Consider the following 22085-nt stretch of genomic DNA (forward strand, 5'->3'; position numbering starts at 1 on the left):
TGTTAAAAATTACTTTGTAATTTGAGCAAAACTTGTCTTGAAGAAGATAACTCCCAGAACTCTTCATTTGTAAAAAACTGCTTTTGCAAGGTTTCCAGTTGACATCTAGTTGGCCAATGTTTTGTCACATGCTTTAATTTAGGTGTTTGTGTGATGACTTGTAAGAGCCCAGCGTTGTATTTACAGCTGCCTTTGGCCCTTTGAGATATTTCTGGTTTTGAGCTATTTCAACTAATTTCCCCAGTCACTCGCTATATTTAAATGAAGCTCTGCTCCCTGATTTATTGTATCTTCTTTTTTTTTTTTTAAGCCAGCTTTGAATTAATTGGTCCCAAGTGTCATCCTTCGTTGGATCAATTCTCCAGCGTTAGAAACAAGCACTAACTGATGATGGCACCAACTCTTCCCTCTTGAAGCATTTGTTTTTACAAAACATCAAGCCTGCAGAGATGCTGTAGTGTCTAGAGTGGCAGGTGTAAGGTCTCTAACCTTCCTATAACTCCACACAAATATTTCCACTTTTTCTCACTAATTCATGTGTTTACTATTGTCACCATAGCACACTCGTTCTTTCAGCTCTGTCTCAGGTCAGGATGCATGAATCCAAGCTTCTTCAGTCTCTTTTCCTCTTAGGACGTCCACCTTCCAGCTCGTCACAGGCAGGCTGATTCTAGTAGTTGGTCTTTTTGACACTTTAACATGCCATCTCTTTGAAGGGAAAGATTTTGTGGACTATCACACACAATAACTTATGCAGAAAACATTAGAATCAAAGGGAATGAGGCAGAAGAGAAATTCCACCAGAAAAAATCTCTAAGTAACTTCAGTACTTTTCTATAGAAATGACAGAGAACATTTACCCTTTAGACAAACACTATGTGAAGATGCTCTTTAATGAGGATGCCTATTATTTTCCAGGCAATGCACCAAATTAATTGTCTTGTAGAAATGTCTTTTTTTTTTTTTAGGAAAATGAAAGATTTCTCCTTTATTTATGTTTGATATTTTAAGTTAGGATGCAGTAAAAAAAAATCTTTCGTGTGGGCAGGATTTCAAGAGGGAGGTGGTCTTCTAGATGCCTCTGGAGTGTAGAGAAGGAAGGGCAGGAACACAAGCTCTGTAGAGAGAGGTGACTCCATCTGGCCAGCTTAAGAGGCATTCCCAAGTCCTTCTAGAAATTTCCAAATCAGCTGACACAAGTGGATCAGTAATATCTAAGGTAACTTGGGCAATTTTTCCTATCAGGAGGACATCCTACTCTAAAGTCTATTCTTTTAACTCTAGGGCACCTATGTCATGTACTCAAATAACTGTCCCTTCAGTAAGATTGGCAAAAAAACCTGGGTACATTCAATTTGACTTTACCAATTTTTTGTGTATCTTTGAATACTTACAATGCACACAGCTAACATATTAAATAGCCTTAATATAGCACAAATTTCATCTTTATTTACATCTCTGAAATTTTTTGGTCCAGAATTGAAATTGAAAAGTTTAAATCAGAAGCTAGAAAAAATTTTTTAAAAATTTAAAAATCACAATAGTGTTGCTGTGCAGGTTTAAATTTTTTTTAAGGAGGTGATTATTTCCCTATGTATTATAATGACCAAGTCACAATCATTCTTTCGATTTCCAAATCTTTAATACAAATTGAACTCATAGTGAGACTTGCAAAGTAGTAGAAACACTAAAATTCTTCCTAAATCTATATGGAGAACTTAAGATGGCTTGGATAGTTAAAAGGAAAAATCCAGGTGCTAACACCTGATTTGTATTAGCAAACACTCACAAAATTTATAAAAGAAAAAACACTCTAAATAATGTCCCCATGGCACAAGAGGCTGGTTAAGCGGAATTAGACATTCCTCATGTCTACACAAGTGAAGCTCTTTTAATATAAAAAGTTGTTCCAGTTCTGAAATAGTTGAAGATAAATTGCCATTAGTTTATTTCTTCTGATTCATCAGTTTCTATATATTGCAGAACATTTTCTTCTGCAACGTTCTCAAGCATGTGTGTTGCAGAAGGCGACATCTTGGGAAATGAAAGTTTTTCCTTAATACCTTTCCCCAAGATTAGCAGGACATTGCACTGCTGCCACCACAATTTTGTGGAGATATGCCAGTTAAGTGCAAATATATTCTCCAAGTCATCCTGATATCTGAGAAAGCTCAAGCTTCAGTCAACATGGAAGCTTATGCTAAAGTATTGCAAAAGTTTCTGGTTGCTTCTTCTGAATGTTTCCTAGGCAGTGAACATCCCCTTCAAAAACTTCCCACTGTGTAAACTCTTTTAAATTGTTAAACAAAAATAAAAAATGCTACGCTCACTATTTATCATCAAACACTTCCAAACACTTTCTCTGATTATATCTTACCTCTAGGAAAACCTACCCATCAACCATTCAACCCCCTCCCCAGGGGCCCACGTCTTGGGGTCAGGAGGGCAGCTGGGTGCACGCTTGACCTCAGCACTTCCGTTCTATGGCACCAGAGCCTTCGCTCAGCAGTGCGTCCTCCTGTGACACTCCCTCTCCTGTGCTTGTTGCTGCCATCATTGAACCCGGGGACTGTGACGCTTGGCTCACAGGTTCCCTGTCCGCTGCACCTGTTGCCAAGGCTACTAGGAGTCTCAGCAGTGATGTGGATGACCTGCCAATACTGGCCTCCAGTTCCCTGACTTTCTCTACAAACTTTTCATGCAACCCAGAAACCCATGTGCATGGCCAGACCTTCTTACTGCCCAAACTGCCTTCCTGTGAAACCTTGAATTCCAAAATTTCTCCAATGATGATCTGTTCCTCTACCTTTCAACGTATCTTTGTCATTTTGATCACTGGTGCCCTGATCGTGGTCATCTGCTTTTCCACCTAGATTTTCCATCGTTCTCCATTAGACCAGTACCTCATTCACTCATTTTATTCTCTCAACAAATGCTTACTTGGCATGTGCCAGGCAGTGCTCTGGCCGTGGAGATACCGTGGTGCACATGGTTTTCCACAGCCCTTGCCGCCCCAGTGAACCATGCACTTCACACCTCTGTGATGTATCAATGCATCTACACTGTAGTTTCTTCCTTTGGCATCCAGAGCCTAAAATGTTCTTTCCCACTTGTTCTGAGGCTCAGTTAAAATCACATAATCTCCAAAGAACCTGTTCTTATTCTCCAATCAAGAGCGAGTAATTATTGCCTCATCTGGGTCACCACAGTATATTGCTCTAATATTTATTTCCTCTTATCCAAAATACTGTTTTATATGCTAGTCTCTCCCACTAGATTGTGTGGGACTCTAGGATGGGACATGTCTTATTCTTCTTGAGTTCCTCTTTGGCATATATGTAACAGGTACTCAATATTTCAACTCAATAACTATTGGTATATATTTAGAATCAGACCCGAGACTTGCCTAAAAAACCTCCGCTACTGTGTCACACTTCCTTCTCTAACAATACTAAACATTTGCAGCTCGGAAGCACCCAGCAGTTTCCCCATCCTTATGCTTTTGTTTGTGTTGTGCTCTCCTGCTAGAATTCTTTCCCCTGCTTCTTCATCTAGCTAATTTCTTTGCCTGTTCTTAATGACCCGCCTCAGATATCACCTCATCTTCCCCTTCATTCCCAGGCTGGGTTATGTATCTCTCCTCCGGACATTTATAATATCTTTTGCCTATCCTTGTAATTTATTTATTGTATTTTAATGATCATAAGCACAATATCTGAAATTAGCTATATAACCTGTGTGTCCCAGTTTCCTTATCTGTAAAATGTGGACAAAACTTGTTACGAAACCTAAAAATGTTGGTACATGTAAAAGCTTTAGAAGAGTGCCTGGCACTTAGAAAATTCTCAACAAACATTATGCATCCATACTGCTATTAATGTGTTTGTCTCCTTCCATAGGTGGGGGTGTTGGGTTCTCTTGTCTTCATCTTGGAAACTTCAGGATCCACCCTAGTGTCTCTGACATAGCAGGTGCTCAGTGAGAGGTGGCCTGATGATGGGACCACGGTCGTGGTCAAGATGGGAGCATCTTGGTCAGAAAATGGAGGTAGAGAAGTCAAGCTGTTCACTATGGGGAAATCTAAAAAAGTAAATGGGTAAACCTACAGTCGGTCATGAATATTTTTTAAAGCACTACTCCTCTGCCATTTAAAAAATAACTACCAAAGAATAAGCAAACAAAACAACAGAAACAAAAATAATTTCTGATTTGGAAATGGACCCACTCGTCCATGGCTTATGCTCTCCTCCTTACTATGATTTGTATCTCTCAGCCCCTTCAGATGTCCTAATTCTGGGTCTCACTCATCCCCACTTCCTTGGGAACCTCACTCCTTCAGCCAGTCCCTTCTCTCCCATATCTCCAACCACTTTTTCTTTGCTGGATTTTCCTCCTTCTTACACATGCGTAGTCGAGTCACTACCGCTAACAACAAGAATGATAAACAAAGCCACCATCCCTTGATCTCCGTGTCCACGTTCACTCACCGCAGACAGTCTTACGTTTTGACAGTGACCTCTACATATGAAAGCTGATGAGCCCTTTATGTTCTTATTTAGTGACCTCTCAGTTCAGTGGTATCAAACACTTTTTTTTTCTCTTGAAATTCTTTCTTTATTTGATCCCTGGGATATCACTGTCTTCTCACTTCTCTGCCAGCCTTCTACAAGCTACTTTTCTTCCTTCTACCTTTTAAGCATGGTTTTCATTCTTTTCACCTTGTTTCCTCTCTCTGCATATTTGTTCATTTGTTCTGGGCAATCTCATCTATGCTAGAGGCACCCAATACTTAACTATGTTTGACCTAGCACAGCATCCGGGACATGGTAGGGTACCCAGTAAATACTCACTGGATGAATGAAAAAATGCAGATAGTAAATAAATGAAATATAGCCTTAAAATTTTTCCTTTAAAGTATGCCAGTGAGTAACATCACTCTAACTTTATCACACATGCTTTTTTTTTTCACACATGCTTTTTTATTTGCACATTAAGATGTTGATGGTATCTCATTAACTTCGTGCAACTGACTCACTGAGTCAAGAATCTTGCACTCTGACAGAAGGGCACAATATTGTTAATTAACAGAAATGTTACTCTGAAAACCACTATGTAGGCATGAACTGTGACAAAATTCCTTTGAGACACATGTAGAGAAACAAAATTTGAATTCCTATCAGAAAGAGATCAGAAAGCCTAGCAAGTTAAAGGGGAAAAAAAGTAGAGACACTTTTTAAAAGTTTGACTTCAGGACCATTAGGTTTGCAGTGACTCATCACTGAAAAGGAGGGATGGGCCAGCGAGAATTCTCCATCTCTACCCACTGCCCTGTGGATCCTGTAGAGAGGAGTCTGGAGAAATGTGATAAATGGGGCAGAAGCAAGCCTCAATCATTTTTTTTCTCCATGTTCTTCATAAAAACATCGCTTGTTGTATACTTTGAAGAAGTTTTGCTCAATTAGAGAAATGGGCCTTTTTTTCACCCTGTAAGTTCCTTTGAACTTGAATGGAGATGCTATGTAATGATGGACATTTTGGTATCTCTGCCATTTGAGGGATCTTATAAAAGGTATTTCCACCCTTAGTAATTATTAGAAGGTCTAAAGAACTTCAAGGAGAGGTCAGCCTCTGATCAGTGCTCTGAATATCACATACTTCTTTCCCAAGAGTAAACTATATGACAGAAAAGAGCTAAATGACAAAATGAGACTGTAACTCACCCTCTGCCACAGAGTTTTCATATCATGGAAAGACTGGGAAAACTTGAAAACATCTATGAAGGTTTCTCTTAATTAGAAATAAGTGCAATTCTATTCTGTAGGTGCTAAGTAGAAACGCCTGCTCTTTCTATACTTTGCTGGTCTTCTTACAACCCAGGCCTGGGTTTACAAAACATGAGGACAGAAAACAAGGGCAAGGGAATCCAATTAATTTTATAGAAGCTTATAGAATTACTCAGATATGGAAACATCAATTTTCCTTTTTTTTGCCATGAGATGTTTCTAAAACACAATCCAACTCTGTGTAAGTCAGAAAATAGTTTGATTCAATTAATGTGCTTTTGTGGAAAGTGAAAATCCTTTTTAAATAATTCCAATCCATAATTCATGAAAAGAGAGGATTTCTATTTATTTATTTTTTAATTCTAGGGCTAGACTATTCTCCATCTTCCTTTCAATCAGATCTGGTTCACATTAGATCCATAATGAGTTTTCTTGGGAGGAAGATAATTACAGCAACGACTAGATACTGAAATAAATGCTTCATGACCAGCTACATCCTAGCATCATAACAACCTCCACAAATTACCATCCCCACTTTACAGATGAGGAAATTGGGATTCAAACTGATGAAGTGATTTACGCGAGGTCTTGGATTTCAACCTGAGAATGAGAATTCTAAAGTCCATGTCCTTCTGCCATATCACAGTCCACCATTTTACAAAAAGGATCCCATAGGATTTCAGCAGAAAGACAGTTACCCAAGAGTCCCTTTTTCAACGACCACATTGCATAATTATAACTATAAAAGGAGAAAAATACTCTATCAGATATTTCTGGAAAATAGTTTTGGGATCATCCTTGGACCAGATCCGGTGACACAGGCACTCAGATAAGAAGCCCAGAGCGGGAGGAAGGACACCGCGGTGGGGAGCAGGCACTGGGGTTTCATGGAGGGGCGGGGGCATTGCCTTGCTTCCCCTCCCGGTCCTGGCTGCCCCTTTGCTGACTGCTCCATCTTGGGCTGAACAGCCAGGAGAGCCTGGCATGTGCAAATGTTCATCAAACCTGGAAGTGTGTGGACATAAATTCCTGAAGCTGCACCTATGCCCCGAGGATAAAAGGGTAATGACAATTGCCCTTCTCAGCTCCAGTGACCCCTTCCTTCCACAGAGGGCATCCTGAGCCACATGACTGCGGGAGGGTCTTCGGGACCCGAGGCAGGCTGAGCTGACTGGGCAGCACTGGCTCTCGCTCAGATTCTGTTAGTTTCCATGTGCTTGGCGAGATCAGCCAGAACTGCAACCGTGAGAAGGTGGGTGGATGTGGGGTCTCTTCCGCCAAGCTGCAGACTCCAAGTTCTGGAGCACAGCACTGGGCTGCTCCACGAGCTCCCGCAGATGCTAATTCTGATTATTCCCATTTTCGTTTGTGTTTTTACCCCCACTCTCTTATTCCTTATTCCTGATCATGTTACCCAATCCTCTGTCTACTCTTAGCCCTGTCTCCTTGGAGAATAAACACAAACAAAAAGTAACTTTAAATACACATTCTTCATATCCGTCAGAATGGCCAACATCAAAAAGCCTAGAAGTGATAATGCTGGAGAGGGTGTGGAGAAAGAGGAACCCTCCTGCACTGTTGGTGGGAATGTCAGTTGGTGCAGCCACTGTGGAGAACAGTATGGACGTTCCTTAAAGAACTAAAAATAGAGTTACTGTATGGTCCTGCAATCCCACTCATGGGTATATAACTCTATTTCAAAAAGATACATGCATCCCAATGTTCATAGCAGCACTATTTACAATAGCCAAGACATGGAAGCAACCTAAATGTCCATCAACAGATGAATAGATAAAGAAGATGTGGTATTTGTATACAATGGAATATTACTCAGCCATAAAAAAGAATGAAATAATGCCATTTGCAGCAACAGGGATGGAACTAGAGATTATCATATTAAGTGAAATAAGTTAGAGAAAGACCAAAGGATATCACTTATATGTGGAATCTAAAAAATTATACAAATGAACTTCTTTACAAAACAGAAATAGATTCAAAGACATCGAAAACAAATTTAGGGTCACCAAAAGGGATAGCAGGTGTGGTGGGAGAGAGACAAATTAGGTGTTTGCGATTAACAGATATATATTACTATACACAAAACAGGTAAACAACAAGAACCTACTGTACAGCACAGGGAACTATACTCAATAGCATGTAATAACCTATAATGGAATCTGAAAAGGAATATATCTATATATTATATATATATAACTGAATCACTTTGCTATACACTTGAAACTAACACAACATTGTAAATCAGCTATACTTCAATTAAAAAAATACACATTCTTCTCCCATAGTATCAGGGCAAGTTATTATCCCTCATCTTCCTCGAATAGCATTGTGGGAATCTCTGTCTGTGCCTGCTTCCTGGTGAGCAATCTGAGCACAGGAGCCTAGGTCTTTCTCATTACCTTCTAGTGCCATTCCTGGAACAAAGGAAGCCATTTACATTTGAAGCCAATGAAATTACATAATCAGGGTTAAGATCAGTTTGAAGTGACAAGAGTAGCTATTCATGAGTTGACAAAGAATTTATACTCACATTTCAGTTCGAGTTTGATGAAATCTGTGTTCCCTAGATTTTCAAGAAACACTCCCCGAGGGATTAATGTTTTGAAGTAGAAAGAGATGTCGGCACTGGTTTCCCCTTGGAAAGTAGAGAAGTGCAGGTAGGATGATGGGTTTGGGAAAGAAGCAGCATTCCAGTAATTCCCTGTGGAAGAAACAAAGAAAGAAAACAGGGTAATTTACACTTGATCATTGCAGTGATGTAAAAGACATCCATTTCCTGAGTTTTAATACATTTCTACTGACAGTAGCCTTTGTTTCTTCTCTACCTGCCAAACAACATTGCACAAAATCCCCACAAACATAATCTCTGACTTTCCAAAAGTTGTAATATGTGTATGTACGAGGGTGAGTCAAAAATTATCCACACTCTGGTTGTAGAATTTATTTTAATTTACTTTTAGAAAAGACAAATACATCATTTTTTGACATAATCTCCTTGCTCTTCAATACATTTGTCCTCCACCTGTCAATAAGCTTTCATATTTCCTCATTAAAAAGTGTTTTGGGCTGAGCTGAGAGCCAGGAATGCACTGCTGTCTTCACTTCTTCATCAGAAGTGAATCTTCGTCCTTGTAGGGCTGCTTTCAGGGGACCAAACAGGTGAAAGTCTGATGGAGCAAGATCAGGACTATAGGGAGGATGCTTTAACACCTCAACACAAAGCTTTTGCAGAGTGTCAACACTGTGGGCAGAAGTGTGCAGATGTGCACACCCTCAGACCACAAAAAACGAATCACTGCACGCTGCTCTTCTTTCATGCAAATCACAGGTGGGGCATCCATTTTTGCTCGCACTGCAATTACAAATGAACTGATGTTCACACCCACACAGCAGTGACTGGGGAGACAGCAGCCTTGAATGGAAAGCACGGATAAGGCAGTGTGGCCAACAGAAGTTATAATGTAACCGGAGTGCAGATAATTTTTAACTCACACTTGTATATAAAATATTTGATTAAGGATTGATAAACCCTACTCAGAGCAGTCCTGGAGGGACTCTCAAGAGTACAAGACAAAAGAGGAGAGAATGGAGAGAGGCCCCTGGTATCCCATGGTGGGGGTGTGGCTGTTTTGAACTCAGGCTTAAGTTTGATGCAAGGGGAAGCCGGACTCGACCTAGAGGGACGGACTAGGAAGGGGGTCTTTAGGATCCTGCTTCTGCTTCTCATGTGCCTTTGCCTTGGAATAAGCAGCGTCTGCTTCTGGCCAGCAGCTGCTCAGACACCAGGGGCAGGGGCAGCAGGCACACAACCTTGAGAAAAGCAGAAGCCCTGTGGAGCGAGGAGCTGAGGGAAAAGGTGGGGCCCTGGCCAGTCATCTCCCCACGCATCCTGCTCCAACCCCCAGAGGCGAGTTGCTTGAAAAGGGAGTGTCTCCTCCCCAGCCTCTTCCTCCCTGGGGACTGCAGGGGACCCTCTGCCCTGTGGCTGTTTAGGGGGGCAGGAGTGCTGAGCTGAGCCCACCTGAGGGCTCATAACCAGCCTCTCCCCTTGAACGCATGGGGTAGACACAGTGGCACCCACCCCCCTCCCTACTCATTGCCTGGCAGTAGCCAGTGGCCCCGGGGAGAAAGGCAGTTCACAGGACAAAATAAAAGCCCCAAACGGGAGGGCTCACGTTCCCTCAGAACAGATGGACCAAGAATTTAATATGAGACCAAGGGCTGACTCCCAACGTTCTCTCCAGGGGAGAAATTCCTTTAGAATGTGCACATTTCTGAGTCCATTTGCCAGCACAGCCAGGGACCAAAATACATGGAAATACTTTAAAACAGTTACTAAAGCCTTTACCGTTAATACTAAACCTATGTTAAAGTCACCAGGTGAGGCCCAAGATGGAGTCACTCGTGCTAAGCCCCAGGTCAGCAAAGTAAACTTAACTGAGTTTCTGTGCTTGGCTTGCCCAGAGAAGGAAGGCCCAGGCCACCCAATCAGCACTTGCCTGCCCTACTCAGGGTACCTGACCGGCTCCAAGCCTTCCCTCTGCTCAGGTAAGGGGAGCAACCCTGCTTTAACCAATCAGCATACGCCCAGTATAACTTCCTTGTTTCTGCTCCCTTTGGTCTGTAAAAATCCCTCGCCTGTACAACTCTTCGGCGCTCCTTTCTCTCCACTAGATTGGAGGCTGCCTGATTCATGAGTTGCTGAGTAAAAGCCTGCAAGATCAGTAAATTGCCTGTGGAAAATTTTAACATCTAAAATATGTTTTTTTTTAAAAACTGATTTTTTGCCATACCTTTCCTTCAAAGAACACAGTGAATCAACTACATTTACTCTGTTAGTTTCTATCTACCATATTTTTTCCTTCCTTTTATGCAAATAATGCAATAACGGCTATTCTTTTTTAAATTAATTAATTAATTCACTGGCTGTGTTGGGTCTTCGATGCTGCACACGGGCTTTCTCTAGTTGCTGCGAGCGGGGGTACTCTTCATTGTGGTGCGTGGGCTCCTCATTGTGGCGGTTTCTCTTGTTTGTAGAGCACAGGCTCTAGGCACATGGACTTTAGTAGATGCAGCACATGGGCTCTAGAGCACAGGCTCAATAGTTGTGGTGCATGGGCTTAGTTGCTTCATGGCATGTGGGATCCTCCCAGAGGAGGGATGGAACCCATGTTCCCTGCATTGGCAGGTGGATTCTCAACTACTGCACCATCTAGGAAGTCCCTCAACTGCTATTCTTAAAAAGAGTTAACTGTGTGTCGGTACTGCTATGCTTATGCCATAAGTTCAAATTAAAGATATAATGATGCTATATGATGAGATATTAAAGCATCCTCATTTAATTAATGCTATCTACTTTGTTCTTAGGACATCTAGGATACGGTGACATCTAGATAAGTGATTGGCAAAATATAAGCAGTAAGTCAGTGCAAAATATGTTTGTAAATGTCTCCATCAAGGTAAAAACAGTGGGGGTGGAGTTCAATGTTGAAAGTATCCCAAAAGTCTTAGTGCAGCTTTAAGCTCTTTTTTAAAAAAATTGCAATATCATAGCTTTCAGTAGGAGAAAAACAGACTGGTTTCCTCTTGGGAAGAAGGATGTGATACAATATTTGTTAGAAAAATACCTGAAAAGGAAGAATCTTAACTATTGTTTAAGTTGCTATCATCTGAGCCCTGAGCACTCTTCCCAGCTCAAGATCTGCCTTTAAGGCTGGTGAGAGGAGTGCAGGCTCACCTCTCCCAGCTGGCTGAAAATGAAGGTCTCTCAACATAAAAGCTAAAGGTGCAACCTCTCACCAACTGGAGTTCTAGGAGGGAATGAAGAGTCCCCGGGGCTGGCAGAATTCAGCTCGTCTAATGGGTGAGAGCCTTTCAGCAACCTAGGAACCAGCAAGGATCAGTTCCCAGCCATGCTTCAACCTGAAAGCAAAGCAATTCTGTCTCTTTAGGCTGTATCCCCAGGACATAGATGTAATTAACACTTTAAAATTTCAATCCAATCAAATGCATTCTTATTTTCTGAGGTGGTGATGTATTAACAGAAAGGCAGTTGTCTAAAATGATTTTAGAAAAAAGGAAAGGTAAAAGTAAAACATGTCAGTATTTATTTGAGGCCCGGTGCTGATTATTCAGACAGAAATATCCCCAGAGAGGAGAAGGACAGTTCAATCTGTTATTCTCATTTGTTGAAATATCCCTACAGATCACAATTCCACTTGCTCTCATTCTATGCTCACTAAGGAACTTCGAATTAATTTGGCCTCTGGAATGGATATATTCACAGGGAAACTATGCTTTGTACAAACAGTGGTTATCCATTATCCTTCCGGAAATGTCTGGATGATCACATGACATCTTTGGAGTCATTGCTTGTGGGCTGTCCCCAGTCTCTGGATGAATTGACTAAGTCCAGATTCTTGACCAGCAACAGTGAGAACTCTAACCTGGACCTGGCTGGTGGCGTCGGTCGAGGTATCTACTCTGGGGAGATGCTGAAGGGGAGTCATTGGGCAGCAAGCGGAGGAGACCAGAAATTCTATTTAGATTTTTTTAAACCTCATCTTTTAAAAAATTTATTTTAGTTATACTTGATAATGTATACAATATATGAGTGCAGTGGAGCATGGATAGAATTCATAAGTAATCTTGTTGGGATGTGAGCTTAAAAGATTTAATGAGTGGGGGCAGAATAAGAACGTTTGGGAACCGCTGTCCAGACCCTGATGAACTTCTATGACACCTGTTCTGAGTCTGTTGCCCAATCTCCAGGATTTCTGGTTATAACAAGATAACATGGGTGCTTTTTCTAGTGCTCACTGCACTTCCTGATGCGAGGAGCATATCGCATTATTATTGTTTGTTTATATTGCTCCCAGCTGACCATAAGCTCCTTGAAAGCTGGGAGAAAACCATTTCATCTTTGTAACCTTTGGCTCTGGAACATATTAAGTACTCAATAAATAATTATTCAATCAATGGATAAGTGAAACAATTGGGTAAATTATATCCAATTCCACTCCATATGCAAAGTCTTCATGGGACAAAATCTACTTTACAGAAACCTGAGTGTTAAAGATATTAAATAAATATAAATAAAAGCTAATGCTGCTTTAGCACCTGCTATAACTGGACACAGCTCCTGCTAGCAAACTATCATTTTCCTTATCCACGACTTAGTTCCTATTATTCCCTACAGACCTCATTGAACAATGCCACACATCTGCAAGACTGATGGGCTTATAACCTCAAGGTGGTTGAAATGGCCGCAATTTGTACTTGCTCTCAAGGTCAGCGTTGTGAGGGTAAAGTGACATTGGCTGAGAACACCAAGTTGGGAACGAGATTCGCTGGGTGGCAAGCGTGGCACTGCGGCAGGTGGCGGCACGGCCAACGTGGACAGGCAGAGTGGGCAAGGATGGAGACTGAGAGGGCAAGTGGGAAGCGGAACAGAAGGAAACATCTGAGATGGGAGGGGCCAGTCCACTGTAACAGGACAATGAGGCAGTGGAAAGGGGTCAGGGACCCAGCCCAGGGCAGAGGCAACAGTCAGCAAAGCCTGGGCAGAACCGTTGGGGTGAGGTTGACAGTTCTACCAGCTTGAAAACCAGTCGGTCACATGAGAAGTTTTTAAAGCACCTTCTGGGCAAGGCATGGGCTCATCTCAGGCGGGCAGAGGAACCAGGAAGGTACTTCCAGCTGGTGAAGGAGAGTAGGGCTGGGTCCTTGCTGACACCCACCATCACTTCAAACCTCAGTCAGGCATTGGTAGAAAAGGCAGTATCCTGCACTCACCCTAGTTCTTTAACAGACAATTACTTTAATCTCACCGGTGATTATTTAGCAAGGGATCCTGATTTCAAAATTTCTAAGGATTTTTTTTGATGGGCAGCAATTAAGTTTAAGCCTGATTTTAATTTCCTACAAAGTATTACATGTGCATGGTTTTAAAAGTCAAGTGGTGCTAGAAGGGATATAGCAAAATGCTGTTCCCTGTTCCACCCTCCCCCTAAAAACACAATTTCTTACTGACAGCTCTTTTTTTGTATCCCTTTATTTCTAAAAACTACTTGTGTAGATATTTATTAATTTATGCATTTTAAATAGTCTCTTCTGACTTTCCTAAATGCAAGTGTTTTTACAAGCCTACCTCCCGATTTCCTTTCTCCATATTCTCCCCAAATAGCTAAATCATAGATTTTGGGTTATGTTGAAATTCAATATTTATATTTTTAGGACTATTTAAGTATTATTTATGAATAAGCCAAGTAGTGAAATCTAATCATATTTTCTTTTTGTGTATAATTTTGTGTTTCTCTAGAATTGAGTTACCTATTTTTTTCATTTGCCTAGTTTTCTTTATATCTGTCATGAATTCTTTACAAATTCTCCAACACACGTGAAAAACTCTTCTCAAAAACTTCTGACATTCAACACATCAGGCAATCTAGCACTCACATTTTTGTCCCCTGGGGGCATCATGTGCCAGCCCTTCTTCCTTCTGCTGCTGTCTGTGCTGGTTCTTCTCAGGGCAGTTGCACAGCTCCTGGCCTGGGACCTCCTTTTTGCCCTTATTGCAGGGCCTTCCCCTTTGTCCCTTTTCAGTATTAAATGCCCCAATTCCTGGGTCTCTCTGACTTTGGGTGAGCCCTCTTTCTAGATCTACATCCTCATTTTCATGGAGCACATCCTTAAGCAGCTTCTTGAGAAAAGGGATGTGTGAAGTCAACTTCCTAACTTCCTGCCCTTCTGGAGAGTCATTATTCTGCTTTCACATAGAATTGAGACACTCCAGAAAGATATTTTCCCAGGGAATTTTAAAGGCATTTCTCCACTATCTTCAAGTTCTTGGTGTCACTATTGAGAAAGCTAATGCTTTCTGATCACTACATTGTGCATGTAACTGATGGGGTTCAGCATGTGCTACCCCAAAGTACGGCACCTTGGGAAATGGAGTATTTCCAATTGAAGTGATGTGGGGAATGGCAGGTGCAGAGGACTTTCTGGGCTTCCTCTGAAGCAGGTCAGGAAACTCTCACGTGAGGTGCCCTACTTCCCCAGAGGAAAGAAGCATCCTCATCTCCAAAGACAAAGGGGCGGAGAGGCATCCGAGGAACAGGCCTTGCAAGGTTGACTCCACTCAGCTCACACTCTGTCCTGTCCCGTCTTTCCATGATTTTCTACCCTTCATCAAATGGAGCGGCAAAACACTCAGATTTAACCATTTCTTTGGGTCTTCATTTCCTCATGTAGTTTCCCGTGTCATGTAAAATTTAAATAAATTTGTATGCTTTTTTCCTGTTAATTAAACCCAGCCAGGACCCCCAGAGGATAGAGGAAAACTTTCTTCTCCTGCATTACTCATATTTTTTTCTCTCTGGAAACTTTGAGGCTCTTTCCTTTAACTCCCTTAATTGCAAGTTCATACGACAGCCTTGATGTGGCTGTCATTTTTTCCACGTCAGGTCGGGACTTCGAAGGTTTCTCCTAACCCTCTTTCTCAGACACCTGTTATTTTTATATTAATCTGTTTTTCTCTTGCTCCTTTGCATTCCTAATTCTGATCTTTTTTCTTTGTGTTCTACTTCCTTGGATATTCCTTCAGCTTTATTTTTGACACTACTATTGTCTTTTTAATTCAGCAATCATATTATTAATTTCCAAGTATTACTTCTTATCCTCTGATAGTCCTCATTTTTAGAGCATACTGTTGTAGGTTTTGTTTGGTTTTGGATGCAATATCTTCCCTTATCTGCCTGAGAATATTGATTTAATTGTTAAAAGTTTTCTTCTGACTCTGTGTTTTCTCCATTTTTTCTGAGGCCCCCTTTCCTGCCCCATTGTTAGTTTGGGCTCCTTCTTTACATTACCTTCAGTGGTTGATGAGTCTTCCTGTGCACTCACACTGAGCACTGAAGTTCTAGAAAGCTGCCTGGCCGCTCTGTGAATGTGTGTGTCTGGGAGTGGTGGTGATCTGCTGAGCAGTGGGCTTCTCCACAACAATGAGAGCTCCCCATCTTGTTGAAAGGCCCCCAAGTGTCAGTATCAGTGGCCTTTATGTTTTGGTTACAGATCATTCAATTTCTGGAGAGAAGAATCCTCCAATTTCATGAGGTATGTATGTGAGGTGTTCTGGGACGCTGAGGGTTCACACTTACCTAGACTTCCATGTTTTTATTCAGTTTTAATGAAGGAGTTTCACCCCCACCTTCTTTGGTGCCTCCTGTCTGGAGGGTAAAACTCTCACCTCCTGCTTGGGTAGAATAGGACAGTCACTGGAGGGTGTGAGGTGGTCAAGTTGGTTCTAACTGATGTTTACACAGACTTTTAACCAATCCTGTTCTGAGCAACCCCCCACCCCCACCCCTGCCTGCCTTTGATGACTCCAATTCCTGAGCCTCAAGAAATTTCTCAGCTTTCATCTGCCCATCAACAGTCTGGACTTACAGACATTCTTGTACTGTCAGTAAGGAGGCTACTGAACATGCGATATGCTGAGGTTCCCTCTGTGTGGCGGTGAGGATGTGGCGGTGGGGACATAGGGAGCACAGCAGGGGGCTGTGCTGGCCTGCTTGTCACTTGGTGAGGCTGCCGTATGATGGTCCATGTACAGGCTCTGGAAACAGACAGCTTGGCTCTGTCACCCCTGCCCACTGGGTGACTCTGGACAGATGTCTTGATCTCCCTAAGTCTCAGGGTCCTCATTTGCACAACGGAACAACATTGGAATCTCTATTAAAGATGGTTGAGAATCACAGGAGCTCATTCAGGGAATGTGCTTAGCAGGCACTGAGTACAAAATAACTGTTCAGCGCATGATGTTATCCACCACCAAACGGGGCTTTGGTGTCACTTCCAGTCACTGTCCCGGGCTTGGCCAAGGAGCGAGGAGGCTGGGAGAGGCACTCCCTTCCTTCAACGTGTGACCCAACAGCCCTGAGCTTCTCCACAGGGGGAGGCAGCAAACAGCCCAGGCAGACCCAGGGCTCACCCACAACCCTGGCCTCTCTGGCCACTGGTGCATCCCTGACCTGCACGCAGTGCCTTTGTCCTGCTCTTCTCTGCTCCCTGTTCACTGGCTTTCAAAGGTGTGTACTCCCTCCTTCTTTGTCTCCTCATTGACTTAAAAAACATGTCCATTCAGGACACATGAATGGGAATTCTCCTTGAGTCCTGGCACCGTGATACAGGGTTTTGTAGAGAAGCCATTACATAAAAAATCTGATGAAAGGAGTGACTGAGCAACTAAGATAGTAGAGTTACCCAAACACTATAAGTAGGTTTATTTGAAAGAAGGTGACCAGAGACATATGATGGGCAGAGATGGGGAGGAGACACTGCGGCCGCACCTTGATGCGCCGCCCCTGCTGGCCTTCCTTCCTCCTCAGAGGGGACACAGGTAGTTATTAAAAGGTGACGAGGCAGCGGCTGGAAGAACTGGCACTGGGCTGACATGGAGAAGACTGTGTGTGGCTCTCCAGGGTGTGGCTTAGTGGGGTGTGTGGCTGCTGGTGTGGCTTGGATGCCTCAGGACATGTCCATCCTCTCCCAGACTCAGCAAGTTCCTCAGAGCCACCAAATGGCCCACGCCGAAAAGCATATCTATAGCTTCTGGTTTGAGTGGCAAGCACTTTCCAGTGTAAGTACTAGCTCTAAGGAGACTAATTACTCTGAAAATTTTTACTGACCCAAAGGTTAGAAAATTGGAGTATTCTTTGAGTTACATAATGAGGCTTCTATTGTTTACTATGGCTGGGTGCTATTTACAACAATAAACCAGATGGCTTCATTTGCATGCAGATTTGAGTCTATTTGTAGAGGTGTCCTTATGGGTAGAAAAAAGTTACTTCCTTAATTAAACCATTTTGTGCATTCAGGAGAGGTAAATGTAGCTTTGTTCTGCTCTCAGCCTCATTTTGTAGGGTGAGCTCAACTCAGAACCAAGGGCTGTAAGTTAAGACCTGCCCTGGAGTCAGCCACTCCTTCTGCAGTGTTTCATCCTCTCCAGCATGCAGTTTCCATGGCTACAACCCAAAGGGGAGATATCATAACCTTGTGAGAAGAGTTAACAATATAAAATTTTCACCCTGTGTCTCTCTGTGACTTGGTCCCTCTGGGCAAGAATAGGGATGAGATCCCACAGAGAAAAAGAATATGACACTAACAATAAAATATCAGAAAGAGAAATTAAGGAAACAATTCCATTTACCCTCACATTCAAAAGAATAAAGTACCTAGGAGTAAACCTACCGAAGGAGGCCAAAGCCCTGTACTCAGAAAACTACAGGACGCTGATGAAAGAAATTGAAGGCCACACAAACAGATGGAAAGATACTGTATTATTGAATTGGAAGAATCAATATTGTTAAATTCACCATACTACCCAGGGCAATCTACAGATTCAATGCAATCCTTATCAAATTACCAATGGCATTTTTCACAGAACTGGAACAAAAATTTTTCTATTTTGTATGGAGACACAAAAGACCCTGAACAGCCAAAACAATCCTGAAAAAGAAGAATGGAACTGGAGCAATCATGCTACCTGACTTCAGACTATACTACAGAGCTTCAGTCATCAAAACAGTGTGGTAGTGGCACAAAAACAGACACATAGATCAATGGAACAGGATAGAAAGCCCAGCGATAAATCCATACGCTTATGGTCAATTAATCTATGACAAAGGAGGGGAGAATATACAATGGAGAAAAGACAGTCTCTTCAATAAGTGGTGCTAGGAAAACTGGACAGCTGTATGTAAAAGAATGAAATTAGAACATTCTCTTAACACCATATATAAAAATAAACTCAAAATGGATTAAAGACCTAAATGTAAGACTGAATACTATAAAGCTCTTAGAGGAAAACATTGACAGAACACTTTTTGACATAAATTTCAGCAATATTTTTTTTGGATCCATCTCCTAGAGTAATGGAAACAAAAGCAAAAATAAACAAATGGGACCTAATTAAACTTAAAAGCTTTTGTACAGCAAAGGAAACCATAAGCAAAATGAAAAGACAACCTATGGAATTGGAGAAAATATTTGCAAGTGATGTGACCAACAAGGGCTTAATTTCCAAAATATACAAACCACTTATACAGCTCAATATCAAAACAAAAATAAAAAACAAGAAACAAACAACCCAATAAAAAAATGGGCAGGAGACCTAAACTGACATTTCTCCAAAGAAGACATACAGATGGCCAACAGTCACATGAAAAGATGCTCAACATTGCTAATTATTAGGGAAATGCAAATGAAAACTACAATGAGGTACCACCTAACACCAGTCAGAATGGCCATCATCAAAAAGTCTACAAATAATAAATGCTGGAGAGGGTGTGGTGAAAGGGAACACTTCTACACTGTTGGTGGGAATGTACATTGGTGCAGCCACTATGGAGAACAGTATAGAGGTGTCTTAAAAACTAAAAACAGAGTTACCATATGATCCTGCAATCTCACTCCTGGTCATACATTTGGAAAGATGAAAATTCTGATTTGAAAAGATACATACACACCAATGTTCCCTGCAGCACTATTTACAATAGTCAAGACATAGAATCAACCTAAGTGTCCATCCACATATGAATGGGTAAAGAAGATATGGTATATATACACAATGGAATATTACTCAGCCATACAAAAGAATGAAATAATGGCATTTGCAGTAACATGGATGGACCTAGAGATCATCACAGTAAGTGAAGTAAGTCAGACAAAGACCAATATCATATGATATTGCTTATATGTAGAATCTAAAAAAAAATTATTTACAAAACAGAAATAGACCCACAGCCAGAGAAAACAAACATGGTTACCAAAGGGGAAAGCCAGGGGGAGGGTCAAATTAGGTGTTTGGGGGGTTAACAGATACACACTACTATATATAAAATATATAAACAACAAGAAACTACTGTATAGCACAGGGAGCTATATTCAATATTTTGTGATAACCTATAATGGAAAAGAATCTGCTATATATATGTGAGTCACTTTGCTGTTCACCTGAATCATTGTGCATCAACTATACTTCAATTAAAAAATTTTTTTAAAAAGAGTGAAACCCCAAAGGTCATGATGCTCACTTCGGGGGGTGTGTGTGTGTGATAAAACTGGATTGTTCCCAATTAGTCATGAAAACTCACATATCAAATCCATTGACGGTGCATTTAAATATAACAGTACTTAAGAGGTCATTCTATTTCCTTCTGAATGCTTGAAACAGCTGTGTGTACTTGGGCATTTAGAGGTGGGGAGCGGGTCTAAGTTCTCTTGTAAAGCTCTTCAGGGTCTCCGCCTTAGATCCCTAAATCTCCTCAAACTTTCCTTAATGGATCCCCTACAGGTTCTGCCTGAAACATCCTAAGTGTATTGCGGTTCAAATTAAAAATTAATAACCAGATGGAGAAATGAATCATTAGGTGTGTAATGGAAACATGTGGGCTTCCTGCTCTTCACTCAGATTTCTGCCTTGGAAAAACCCCAAAGATATCTGTGTGTGATTGCTTCCAAAGAATGAGGGACTAGCAAGATTTAAACGCTCATATTCCTGTGAATAAGGGACTGCAGGAAGATCTGTTTGATTTAGCAAAAATAAAACTTTGTTGCATCTGGAGGTTGTAGAACAAATTTATGTCCATGACATGTAGGTTTGTATGGAAAATATTTAACATGTAGTGTATGTAGTACATGGAAATGGCCACGGAAGGTGACTCTGCAGATTGCTTAACTTTTAAAGGCTTATGTGTCCCAGGGATGAATCTGCTGCTTTTCTTTCTTTTCCTGAGTGATTTCATCTGCTTTTATCATTTCAAGTACTTAACCTTAGGTCAATGATTCTCAAATTTACACATATAGGTAGATCTCTACTGTGAGTTTAAGATTAACACATGCATTTCTTAGTGGGCAGCTTTACCTTGACCTACAAGTACCTCAAACTCTAGGTGACTGTAAGTGGACACATATTTCTTCCAAATTAATTCTACCTGCAGTATTCTCCACTTTGGAGCTGTTTCCAACCTGCCACGCAAGCCAGAAACAGGTGAGTAATTCTGGGTACACAAACCACCCCCAAGACCTGACAATAGTCCCTCCGGAATATTCTGCAGCGCGTTCCTCCTCTCTACTCCTTCTGCTGCCTTCCTCAGCCGTCATCTCTTGCTGAATCCTGCACTAACTCTTGGTTCTGCTTCCAGTCTTGGGATCTTATATCCAGCCTTTACAAAGCCAACAGGGAAATCTCTCTAACGCACATCTGACCTTCGTGTCCCCCTCGTGAGCAAAACCCCTCACGTTTCCCAATGCCTTCGGAATGCACTGCAAGCTGCCTGACACGCGTATGAACCCAGTTTCTCCAGCCTCTGTTCTCCCCGCCCCTCACCTTAGGATGTGAGCTCAGCCACATGCAGCTGCCCGCAGTGCTGGTGTGGACTCCTTGTCTTTATTTGCGGGGCTTCCTTGTTCTAGATCATCTTTTTCTCCGTCCGCTCCACCCCCACCCTCCCAACTCACCCACTGCATCTGGCCTGGCTCCTTCTCATCCTTTTAGGCTCAGTTCAGGTGTTGCCTCCTCCGGATGGACTTCTATCACTTTCCCAGGCGGGCATGATGCACTTTCCCTGCACTCCTGTCCCATCTTGTACCTATCATTGTGCCCAACTTAAAGTATTCTTTTTCTTCCCATTGTACTCAAAAATTTCAAGTTTTAACAACTTAAAGTATTATTATAATTACTTTCCTGGGTTCCCCTCCCCTGCTAGGCTGTGAATTTCAGAGAGCAGAGATCATATTTTCTATTTCTTTCTCCCTGTAGTACGCAGCCTGACACACAGTGGCGATCAATATGTGTTTTGGAGTAAGTGAAAAAAAAATTTTTTTTTTTTAATTGCAGCATTGATAATCCCACTACCAGTTAATACTGTTTCTTAACGTAACCATCTGCAAAGCCGACCTTCTAGAGTTTCAGAATTGGAGTTATTTAACCCACAGGGACAGAGCTTTTCTAGGTTTGGTGTTATCTATTTGGACTTCCAGGCACAGTCACTATTTCCCTTCTTGGGGATATGATGGGCACACAGGTCACTTCTGTCTTTACTAGGTCTCCCTTTGCTGTCCACCTCCTCTTATCTTTTTCTCTCTTGGTATAATTATAATTCACGGTCTAATACCATTAAGCTCCATTTCACAGTCCTCCCTGCTGTCACGAAGGATGGTCCTGGCAGGATGGTAACGATGGCCGTGTGTGTAGCCACCTTTGGCTGCCGTGCAGAGTAGGAG

At 41.8% G+C, this 22085-nt stretch overlaps 1 protein-coding gene across 1 annotated transcript in view; it reads right to left on the bottom strand.

Annotated features, from left to right (window-relative positions):
* Nucleotides 1-22085, bottom strand: part of CNTNAP2 (contactin associated protein 2) — a 2049865-nt gene that overhangs the window by 241682 nt on the left and 1786098 nt on the right. The window contains exon 16 of the mRNA XM_057731238.1: nucleotides 8332-8502. Within this exon, the coding sequence (XP_057587221.1) occupies nucleotides 8332-8502 (171 nt within the window). The remainder of the gene's footprint in view (nucleotides 1-8331; nucleotides 8503-22085) is intronic.

Source organism: Hippopotamus amphibius, chromosome 4 (assembly GCF_030028045.1).
Source record: "Hippopotamus amphibius kiboko isolate mHipAmp2 chromosome 4, mHipAmp2.hap2, whole genome shotgun sequence".
Classification (NCBI taxonomy): Eukaryota; Metazoa; Chordata; class Mammalia; order Artiodactyla; family Hippopotamidae; genus Hippopotamus; species Hippopotamus amphibius.